General features: G+C 36.3%; 2 protein-coding genes across 2 annotated transcripts in view; both read right to left on the reverse strand.

The window, feature by feature from the left end:
* LOC144970519 (snake venom metalloproteinase leucurolysin-A-like) overlaps positions 1-78 on the reverse strand; it is a 29730-nt gene extending 29652 nt beyond the window's left edge. The window contains exon 1 of the mRNA XM_078910249.1: positions 34-78. The gene's annotated coding sequence lies outside the window, so the exon portion shown is untranslated. The remainder of the gene's footprint in view (positions 1-33) is intronic.
* A 3412-nt stretch (positions 79-3490) lies between these two features.
* LOC144970516 (zinc metalloproteinase-disintegrin-like protein H4 subunit A) overlaps positions 3491-12500 on the reverse strand; it is a 14989-nt gene continuing 5979 nt past the window's right edge. Inside the window, exons 7-11 of the mRNA XM_078910239.1 lie at positions 11392-11478; positions 9719-9822; positions 8555-8683; positions 6211-6330; positions 3491-4575 (exon numbers count right to left, since the gene is read on the reverse strand). Coding sequence (XP_078766365.1) covers positions 4494-4575; positions 6211-6330; positions 8555-8683; positions 9719-9822; positions 11392-11478 — 522 coding nt within the window. The 3' untranslated portion in view covers positions 3491-4493. The remainder of the gene's footprint in view (positions 4576-6210; positions 6331-8554; positions 8684-9718; positions 9823-11391; positions 11479-12500) is intronic.

A 12500-nucleotide genomic window follows, 5' to 3' on the forward strand; every position in this document is an offset into this window, starting at 1 on the left:
AATACAATTAATTGCTTTAAAAAAAAGTCTTACCAAGTAGGTGAGCAATGTCATGATGATCCTTCCGTACAAAGGTGTGAAGAAATTTGTTTGAGTCCCACTTATATAGGCAATGTCCACCAAACATTATTTAAGATTAATCGCTATATTAATAGGGATTACGATGTTGATCTTTTTGATTGGTGATGAGCGTTATTATTACACACCAAGACACTGACACATCTTGATTTCTTTATCGTTCATCTCTGAACCTAATGGTCGTCCCCAAAGATGCTTGGCTCATAGTAGACTCATAGCACATGTGCAGAGAAATCTCGTTATACCGCCATGTTTAAGACCAGGGCACATTTGGCATTACTTTACTGTAAAACATCCCAAAAAATCAGTCTACCTCGACTGGGGATCGAACCTCAGACCTTCTGATTACTGGGCAGACGTGCTACCTTTACACCACAGAGTTTTTTAAATTGTACTTATATTCCTCACAAGGGCACGCGTTTTACGCTGTGAACCCTCGCTTGCATCAAACAAGACATGCATTGAACACGAGAGGACGAGGACGAAGACATAATTTGAGCATAAATAGAAAAATCTGAATAATAGTGTATGAAATAGTGTCATGCAACGCAGAAATAAAAATATAAGAAAAAAAATCGTCCTCTAAAATCGACCTGCTTCGACTGGGGATTGAACATCACACTCTTTATAACCGGCCAGATGTGCTACCATTACACCATATAGGTTACCCGATAGTTAGGAGGGCTTAATTAATGCTTATATTGGGGCTCCCGATAGCTCATTTGGTAGAGCACTCGCTTCACAATCAAAGGGACCAAGATCGATCGCGGGTGCAGTCGCGATTTAATCTGACGCCCCTCCCCCTGTCCACCCAGCGGTGATTGGGTAGCTGGGTCTGAGAGATCTGGCGGAAAGTACTTTGCGGTAGCAGGTTTGACGGTACCGAGTAGAATGGCGAGAGAGACGGTTTAATGAGTTTTTACTGTAAAGTTACGTTCTCCATCATTGGCTACATCTGATAAATCTATAACAGTAATCGAAGGGTTTTTGAAGAATCGTCAGGAATAAGTGATTAGAGATCATGTCAGGCGAGATTGCCCAGCCATAGCCATCGTTATTTGTTATCATAACCATCAACAGCGGTAATCGTTAACAACAGATGGGTAATGCTGGGCGTTATCTCCGGCGTCGCGTATCTTATGAATATTTATTAATGGTTGACTAATTTGTGAAAGGTTGTGTTTAAGAAGAGGAGGGGTGAAAGCTAATGGGTAACTAAATCTCATTTTACCAAAGTCAAGCACTAGTAAGTGTGGTGAGTGATTGGACAGGTGGCAGTCATAATTTTTGTAAACAAAATAATCTTTTCTTCTCTTGATTTAAAATTCTCTTTTAAAATATGCAGGGAATGAATGTTTGTCTTGTTTTTGTTTTTAAGGGTTTTAAGGCGCTTGCAACACATTAAGGTCATATCAGCGCCAGGAAAAAGGATGTAAGTGGGAGAGTAAAAAGACTGGCATTTTGACGACATTATTTGGTTTTCGCACCGCCTAGTGAGCTGTCGTTAGTAGTGCTCATGGAAACAAGTGGTCCCATTGGTTGAACTATTGAATACAACTCACGATTTTTCTGTTGTGGCCAAAGACTGGCATTTTGACGTCATTTTTTGGTCAGCGTCAGCGTGGACATAACGATGGCTACGGTGTCAGGCCGTAGCCATCGTTAAAATATTATAGCCAGATAGTTCGAAGATGACGTCACTTAGGTCTTTGTTATTGTTTTTTGTCATCCGCGTTTATGAGTAATTCTCACTGAACTGTATTAACCTGACTATAAACGTTTATGGATACACACAGTTTTGTGTGTTGGTCCGTTATACTTCCGGATGGCAATGTTATGAGCTTCTTAGCCAAGCGCATACTATCTATAGCCTGGCACGAGAACCATCTAGGGCTTGTAGTTTAAAGGTCATTTTTTAAAGGTATGTGCAGCGTCTAGTGAGTTATCTTTAGTAGAGCTCAAGGAAACAAGTGATTCCATTAATTGACCTATTGAATACAACTCACGATTTGTTTTCTTTTGTGGTCAAAGACGTCTTTTGCCGTCATTTTTTGGTCAGTGTCAGGCTATAGATCGTATGAAGTTGACGTCACTCAGGTCTTTGTTATTGCTATTTGTCATCCGCGTTTATGAGTAATTCTCACTAAACTGTATAGATAGAATGCGCTTGGCCAAGGAGTTCACAACATTGCCATCCGGAAGTATAACGGACCAACACACAAACTCTGTGTAACCATGAACTTATATAGTCTGGTTAATACAGTTTAGTGAGAACAACTCACAAACGCGGATGGCAAAAACAATAACAAAGGCCTGAGTGACGTCATCTGCATACTATCTATTAACCAGACAGTAAACCTTCAAGGTTACACATAGTTTTGTGTGCTGGTCCGTTATACTTCCGGATGGCAATGTTGTGAGCTTCTAAGTCAAGCGCATACCATCTATACAGTTTAGTGAGAATTACTCACAAACGCGGATGGCAAAATACAACAACAAAGACCTGAGTGACGTCAACTTCGAACTATCTATAGATAGTTCGAAGATGACGTCACTCAGGTCTTTGTTATTGTTTTTTGCCATCCGCGTTTATGAGTAATGCTCACTGAACTGTATTAACCTGACTATAAACGTTCATGGATACACACTGTTTTGTGTGTTGGTCCGTTATACTTCCGGATGGCAATGTTATGAGCTTCTTAGCCAAGCGCATACTATCTATAAGTTAACGACGGCGACGGCCAGACACTGACAAATACAATCACGCCAAAATACAAGGCGACTACCACCTCAATAGATCAAATCGTGAGTTGTATGCAATAGTTCAACCAATAGGATCATTTATTGTTTCCTTGAGCACTACTGACAACTCACTAAGATATATAGAGAGAAAGAAAGATTTATAGATAGATAGATAGATAGATAGATAGATAGATAGATAGATAGATAGATGGATAGATAGATAGATAGATATTTCGTGAGATATGAGTGTGCACGAATCTATAGTAGAGTGCTCGACTATTCAAGGACTTCGAATTGTATTTGTATTCTCACCTCTTTTTCCGGCAAAATAAGAGCTGGAAATGCTAATACCGATAGATAGATAGAGAGATAGATAGATAGATAGATAGATAGATAGATAGGCAGACAGATAGATAGATAGATAGATAGATAGATAGATAGATAGACAGACAGATAGATATATAGATAGATAGATAGATAGATAGATAGACAGATAGATAGATAGATAGATAGATAGACAGATAGATAGATATATAGATAGATAGATAGATAGATAGATAGATAGATAGATAGATAGATAGATAGAAAGATAGAATAGGATATATAATGCATAAAAACACTTTCACACAGACAATAATTTATTGGAAGAATTTAACAATACAGATCGCAGTACAGTGATTATAAATTACTTTAATTCAGCCCTGTTTAAAGATTATTGCTTTTATGTTATGACCTCGATGAAAAACATTCAACATCAACGTGAACAGTCATATTAATGCCATGCGTTTAGGTAAAATAATCACATCTGCCAGACGGATATAATGTTCCAACACACAAAATTATGTGTAACTTTGACGTTTATAGTTTTGATTGATATAATTTAGTGAGAACAAATCACCAAAATGGCTGTCTAAGACAACAGCAAGGAGCGGAGTGACGTTAGTTTCGTCCCTTCCTTGTTATTGTTTTCAGACAGCCATTTTAATGATTCGTTCTTACTAAATTCTATAAATAAGACTAGACGTCTATACACGTTTAAGGTGACACATTAGGCGTGTGTTGGTACTTTATACCGGCTGGTAGATGTTGTGAGTAATTTACGTAAAAGCCTAGCATTAATACGACAAAGGAACACTATGAATTTTAATGTGCAAAACTCTCCCACTATGATATAATATGATTCAAATAAAATTATAAAAAAATATATTTTTGGGAGTTTCAAGCTTTTTTGCGAATGTCAAATTGAGAAATAGGGAGCAGGCACTGGTGTAAGATAAAGATTTGAACAAGTGTGTATGAAAGGTGCCAGATAAAGCAAGAAAGAATAATAAAAGAAAAAAAATCCCAAAAAATCAGTCTATGTCTTCTGATTCTTTTTGCGGCATGTAGGCCTGTTTGCCAATTCAAAACATGAAATTTTGTAAATCAAACACAATGACAAAAGTATATTTAATTTGAAAATGCCTTTAAATAACACGATAAACAGCAGAATTCTAGAAGCGAATGAACATTTAATCTGAATAAACAAGAAAGAGAATAAATAAGTTTTTTAAAAAGCCTAACAATCCGTAATGTGATACGTGTGATAAACAAGAGTTTTAATTGACTCATATAATATTAGCTCTATCACCTCCCCTTGTCTTCATCGTGACCACAAACCCCAGTTGAGGACATTAAAAGAATTTCAACCAGAATGGAATTTCGGACACCGGCTTCTTGTCCACAAAATTGTCTTTGAATAGGCAGTCGAGTTTTCTGGAAATGATGAGATGAATAAAAATAAATAGGCTTCAACAGTCGCGACGTCACTTTGACGCATAGTAACTTAGTAACTGGTTCTAAACTATGGGAACAATGGCGGACACCCTTATGTAATACTTCTCCGACGAGCATAAAAGTTTATCCAGAGGAGAAAATAATTATAAATCTGATCATGTTTTGACTTTTATACATTCTGATCACATGACATGTGGAAAGTTCTAGCCATCATGAAGAATTAAAAGTACCGATTTCCTTTGTTTAGAACCAAGCTGATCGTTGCTGGGCGGATGTGACATCAGACTATTGAATCCTATTACGAGACAGATGGAGTCGGAAAATGTATTGTCAATGGTTTCGTGGCTCAGTGGTACGGTCTTTGCCTCGTACCCAAAAGGTACCGATTTCGACTAACCGTCGTTGTGTGGCCTTGAGCAAGTCACCTAGCCCTAGCTCACTTTACGGCGCTGCACTGCGGCTGACGCCTGGGTTAGTCCAGTCTTCCTTTGGAATAGACCCTAAAGACAAAGTTCCCCTTGGGGATGAATAAAGGGAAGTTTATTTTAAATGTTTTATTTTAGATTTAACATTGCAACTCCTGCCTTGAGTTTAAAATTCTGGTATAGAAGGAACTACAAATAATAACAAAGAGTGCGTCTATGTGATGTGGTATGACACTCGCTTTCGGATCGGAAGGTACTGGGTTCGAGCCTCGCTAGGCGCATAGTTGAGTCCTTGTAAAAGGCTCTTTACTCACATTCTCTCACAGTACTCAGTTGTAAAATGAGTACCTGGCCGTCAAAAGCGTTTGTCTCTGTCGAAAAAAAAAATTGTTATCGCCTAACAGCCGTCACGTCTCGCTCTACATGTTACGTGTTGCCTTTGGTCAGGGACCCTTGGTAAAGCGCTTTGAGCACGTTTATTGAATATTGCGCTAAATAAAACCTCAATTCAAGCTCAATTAAAGAGCAGATTGGCGTCGTCATTCTATTCCTTCTATAGAATTGACGTCACTCAGCTCTTTGTTATTGTTTAGTTGTAACTAAATCGTATCAATCAGACAATAAACGTTCAAGGTTACACATAGTTTTATGTGTCGGTAGGTTATTTCCGGTTGGCGGATGTTGTGAGTATTTTACCTAAACGCGTAGCATCAATAGGAGTGGAAAATATTATAATTGTGCTTCCTTGAAAACTTCTTAATTTTGTATAACCAAATTTGTCTTGTCATAAAAGGAAGTTACACTTTTTTAATCAGATGACATACTTCAATCAACGTGTACATATTTGCAAGTCAGATAACACAAATTATAACGGGCTCATTATTGTAATCCACTAAACGTGCTCAAAGCGCTTTACAAGGGATCCGTGACCAACAGCAACACGAAACATGTAAAACGAAACATGACGCCTGTTAGGCGATATTAAAAATTTTTTTCCGACATAGACAACGCTGTTAACGGCCAGGTACTTATTTTACACCTGAATTTCGGTGAGGGAATGTGAATAAAGAACCTTTTTCAAGGACTCAACTATGCGTCGAGCGAGGCTTGAACCCATGACCTTCCGATCCGAAAGCGAGTGTGTCATACCACAAGACCGCATAGTCGCACAATCAAAGGAATGCCTTACCCAATGACTCGCATCAGTGCATCTGTGTAACAAAGCTTGTAGAGGTAGTTATAGCCAGGTCCCATGAAGCCCTGTGGTGCATGACACCCTTCCATCTGACTGTCATGGCCCAGGCCGAAGCTGGGAGGAAAAATAAAACAAACCACACACACATAATAATAATAATAATAATAATAATAATAATAATAATAATAATAATAATAATAATAATAATAATAATAATAATAATAGTAATAATAATAATAGTAATAACACAGCGCTCATTCTCGTGTAAAACACAAGTTCTGGGGACTTTACAATATAAATTATCAATTTTGAGTGAAAAAAAATGCAATGAATTCATAGCCAAATCAAGGATTTATAGTGTCAATAAAAGCAAATACAGTAGAGATGTGTTTTTCTCACATAGAAAAAAACCCCAAAACAAACCCAAACAAACCTTGAAGCTAAAATGGAAATAGAGGTGGCACCCTGTTATAATATTATTATGGAGATGGTTCAAAAATCACGAAGGTATCCAATAAATATATAGACATCCATTTTTGGTGATTACTTCTCACTGTTTTGTGTGTTAATTTTTATACACAGAGAACGTGCCTTATAATTCTCTGCCGTCAACTAAGGCGTGGAAAACTTAATTCCTAAAAGTAAACTTAGACGGAGAAGAAATTAGTGCTTTTTTATTTTATTTTATTTTTTCTTAGAAGCACTATTTTTTTCTACCAAAAACATTAGCTCAACTGCCTGATCTGTGTACGCTATTTTGAATAAATCAACCTTATCATTATTATTATTATTATTATTATTATTATTATTATTATTATTATTATTATTATTATTATTATGATGATGATGATGATGATTATTATTATTATTATACTAATAATATAGTAATAATAATGCTAATAATAATAATAATAATAATAATAATAATAATAATGCTAATAATAATAATAATAATAATAATAATAATAATAATAATAATAATAATAATAATAATAATAATAATAATAATATATATGTATATATATATATATATATATATATATATATATATATATATATATATATATATATATATATATATATTATTCATCCAAAAAAATAAATACATGGAAATTCGTTTACAGACGTGGTGTGCATAAAATTGTATAAATATAAAGTTAAGAATATATGGTGACAATGTGTATCTATGTTTGTATATATATATATATATATATATATATATATATATATATATATATATATATATATATATATATATAATATAAATTTTACAAAGTGAAATATGTTGTCCTATGATCCCTAGTTTGAATTTATATGTAAATGCATAAAAATGTATAAATATAGAATTTATAATTAATGAAAACACTATTTATATGTATATAATAATATTATTCTTATGGTCTCTAATCCGAACTTGTGTGTGTATATTTAAAAGAAAAAATTTAATCACAGGTGCACATTACTAGTTCGAACACTAGACGTCTATGTGGTAACAATTAATTAAGGTGACGTGTTGTCTTTGTTTTTATTGATAAAAGACGCTTGAGGGTACCGATAAGTCTGATATTATGTTTCCGGTTAGGCGGAGAACATACGTTAAAAGTATTTTCATTGGTCATTGGTGCCAGTATATTATGTATGAATTCAATCTCTAAGAATTAGTATAAAACGATTAAAGCTTTACCTTCTCGACAATGTGGTCAAGCGGTATAGCATTCGCTTTCGGATTGGAAGGTCCTGGGTTCGAGTCCAGCTCTGAGCGGCGCATTATTGAGTCCTTGGTAAAGACTCTTTTCTTTTCTCACATTCTCTCATTATTCTCGTGTGTGAAATGAGTACCTGACCGTTAAAAGTGTTTGTATCTGTCGGAACAATTAATTATAATATTGACTATCAGGCGTCATGTCTCGTCCTACATCTTAGGTGATGATGTTGGTTATAGATTCTTTTTACAGCGTTTCAGGCACGTTTAATGGATTTTGCGTTGTATAAAAGCTCAAGTGTCCCTCCTATCCATTACAATGATTCATTAATGAGTCATAGACTAAAACAACCCTTTATTTTTTATTTATTGCAATATCCACTAAACGTGCTCAAAGCACTTTACAAAAGATTCCTAACCAACAGCAACACTTAACATGTAGGACGACACATGACTCCTGTTGGACACTATATTACAATTTTTTTTCGGACAGAGTAGACAACTCTGTTAACGACCAGGTACATATTTGACACCTGAGTACGGCGAGAGAATATGAGTAAAGAACTTTTTTTCCAAGGACTCAACTATGCGCCGCTCGGGACTCGAACCCAGAACCTTCCCATTCACATAGATTACCTGTGGCCCATCTCGTGTAGCTCAATAGCCGAATCCAGAGTGGGAGACTTGACCAAGTAACAGTTTCGGTTGTGGATGCACGTGCCTCCTACGTCGGTCCAGCCTTTGAATTTTTTGGCTCCCGTGTCGCTGGGGATGGTGGAAATGATTTCATCATCATCATCATCATCATCATCACCATCATCATCATCATCATCATCATCATCATCATCATCATCATCATCATCATCATCATCATCATCATCATCATCAATCATCATCATCATCATCCTCCGACTCCTGCTCATCCTCCTCCTCCTCCTCCTCCTCCTCCTCCTCCTCCTCCTCCTCCTCATCATCATCATCATCATCATCATCATTATCATCATCATCATCGTTATTATCATCTTCATCATGATAATGATCATCATCGTCATTATGGTTTTATCAAAATATCAACAACAAAAAAAGAGGCAAAGTCTTGCATTTTAGTTCCACTTCTGCTGCTGCCGTTGTCAATGCTGCTATTTTTTAATGTTTATTTTTGCTATTGTTATGTATTAATAATATTATTTACGTGGCGACATTAACCAGTTAAATGCCGAACTCCAGAAAAACTCGTATTCAAGAAATTGGCCGGAAAACTCGTCCTTCAAATATCGATCGATTTAGATGACCCTCATCTTGGCAAAAACTCTCAAAACTGGAACTTCGCAAATCTTCCTTAAGTCCCAGATTTGAGAGATTTTGCCAAGATGAGGGTCATTTAAAGCGATTGGTATCTCTGAAGGACAAAATTTCTGGCCAATTTTTAAAATACTAGTTTTACTGAAGTGCGACAGTTCATGGGTTGATGATGACCACAATACGCTTCACCAGTCATGACGTCACTTCCCTCGTAATGACCCATGGTAACTTAGTAACTGGGTCTAAACTATCGGAACAATGGCGGACGCCCTTATAAAATATTTCTCCAAACGAGCATAAAAGTGTATCCAGAGGGAAAAAAAACATTATAAATCTGATCATGTTTTTACTTTTACACATTCTGATGACAAGACATATGAAAAGTTCTAGCCAGCATGTAGAATAAAAAGCAACGATTTTTTTTTGTTTAGAACCACGATGGCCGCCGTAGCTGGGCGACGTGATATCAGACTATTGAATCCAATTCTGGATACTCACTGGGTATACAACACTTTTTGATCAGCTCCGTCCCCCTGAGGCGTGTTTTGACAAAACCAGTCCAAGCGGACCGACTCTCTTGCAAAGGGAGGCACGTATCCTTGCTAAATGGGAAATATGAGCGATCATTTATTAATAACGATGATGATGATGATGATGATGATTATGGTGATGATGCTAATTCTACTACTACTACTACTACTACTACTACTACTACTACTACTACTACTACTACTACTACTACTACTACTACTACTACTACTACTAGTAATGATAATAATAATAATCAAATATATTAATATCACAATACTACTTACTACTACTACTACTACTACTACTACTTACTACTACCTACTATACTACTACTACTACTACTACTACTACTACTACTACTACTACTACTACTACTACTACTACTACTACTACTACTACTACTACTACTACTACTACTACTACTACTACTACTACTACTACTACTACTACTACTAATAATAATAATAATAATGGATGCATTTATAACCCATATTCCCAGAGACAGCAGGTAACATACACAATTAGAGAGTGATAAATGTTTTTAATCTTTATTTGAATCTTTTATAGTCTGTGGTCTCTCATAGCTCCTGCTTAAGATATTTACTAAACATCGATATAGCGCAACTAATGCTTACTTAATCCCCCCCCCCCCCCCCCCCCCCAACACACCGTGAGGAACTAAAATTTACAATTCGTATGGTACGAGTGGTGTGTGACCCTTTTTGTACAAGTAGGTACTCTTACACGATCCATGAAAGCACTTTGCGTCGAGTGAGTTGGTGTATGTTGAGTGTTTCAATCATGAACACAACGACGGGACAAAAGTTTGAGATTAATGTCGTCATCAATTTCCTCAAGAATAAGAACAAAACTTGAGGATTTATACAGGCAATATTCACCAAAGTGCTCAAAGCGCTTTATAAGGGGTCCCTAGTCAACAGTAACACATGCCATGCACAGTGGAACCCGGCTTAAAGACAACACTCTTAAAGTCAACCTCTGCTTCAAGCCAACGCCTCTTGATGGTCATAACCTTGCTTAAAGTCAACCGATCCCTCTGGTCCGCCGAAAGTCTGTTGACTTTATCAGGAATCCACCGTAGGACGAGACTTGAAGCCTGTTAGGCGATATCATAATTTTTCTTTTTCGGAGAGAAACAACGCTGTTAATGGCCAGACATTATCTTTACACTTGAGTACGGTGAGAGAATGTCAGTTAAGAGCCTTTTCCAATTACTCAACTATGCGCCGCCCAGCTTGGGACTCGGGGCCCGAGAACTTCCGAGAGGGTGTCATTCCACTTAACAATATTGCCGCACAATATTAACCCTCTCCTTACCAACCATAAGAAAATCGTCACATTCGTTACGATGCAACCGATAATTTTCTCATTCTAGATTTCTCTTGTACATCAAAAAAATTTAAAGAAATACTTTGATTACAGCTATAAATACTAAACACTATGTTGGTGACTCATTTTGCCGAACAACATTCTGTATAGAAGGCACTTGCTACTTTTTTGTTTGAGTAAGAAAAGTTTATTTTCGTGTTGGGTGGGTGTGAATTTTCGGGGGAAATTCTAAAAATAGCTTGGAAGGAGAGAGCTAAGACCATTGTTTATAACCAAAAATCATTACTTACCGGATTATACCACCACAACTCCATTTTGACTATCTTAATCCGGACTCTAAACCCAATCTTCTTGATATTGGTAAAGATTCCCTGGATCTGTGAATATAAGAAAAAAAAAAAAACACCACACACACACACACACACACAAACACACACACACACACACACACAAACATTGTACTTTTAAATGATAATTTCACCAATAAAGAAACAGTATTATAATGATATCTTTGGCGTCCCTATATCTTTTTTTTTTTTTTTTTTTTTTACAAAGCCTATTGTCCCGGATACTGAAGCGAATTTTACATCGAGTTCTGCAAGGTGAAGGTAATCACTGACTCACGGTCAGGGCAGTTTTAGTCCCAGATCATAGTTTTTCTAATTTTGAGTGGTGTTATAAAGCCTACTGCTTCCATTAAACAAAACAAAAACCAAAAAAAAAAAATAAAAATAAAACCAACAAAAAAAAACAAAACAAAACAAAACAAAACAACCCCCCCCCCAAAAAAAAAAAACAACCCAAACCAAACACGGAACGCTTTGGGCTCAAAATCCTTCTTTAACCAACAACAACAACAACAACAACAACAACAACAACAACAACAACAACAACAACAATAACAACAACAACAACAAAACAATGATGTTTCTAGTATGTCGTTTAGAGTAAATCTATACATCGAAGGGCTATAACTCATCTGATAGCTGGTTCGGATCAGAGCAAATCTATGTGGATAACGTTTGTGGCTAAGCAGAAAAGATGTCTGGTGTCAATAGAAATCACCCATGTTGTCCGGGTGATCAAAATAGGGGTAAATAATCTTGTCCAAGAAAAAAAAAACGAAAGTACCTGAAGCGGGGCTCGAATCTGGGACCTTCCGGGTCACAGTGCAATGCCTTAACCACTCGGCCACTTCGCTCCCTAACAATGTACTATTGCATAAAAAAAAATGTACAGAATAATGATACCCTGATAATGGGGTATAAAATAGATAAAATAGATACCCTTTGGGCTGTATAAAAAGTGATATTAAGCTGCCAGAAGCTGTAAAATGTAAACAGTAATAAAAATGAATGAATATAACAGCTTTAAAAAAAATACCAAGCACGGAACGTTT

Source organism: Berghia stephanieae, chromosome 4 (assembly GCF_034508935.2).
Source record: "Berghia stephanieae isolate SIO BIC M18660-M18661 chromosome 4, UCSD_Bste_1.3, whole genome shotgun sequence".
NCBI lineage: Eukaryota > Metazoa > Mollusca > Gastropoda > Nudibranchia > Aeolidiidae > Berghia > Berghia stephanieae.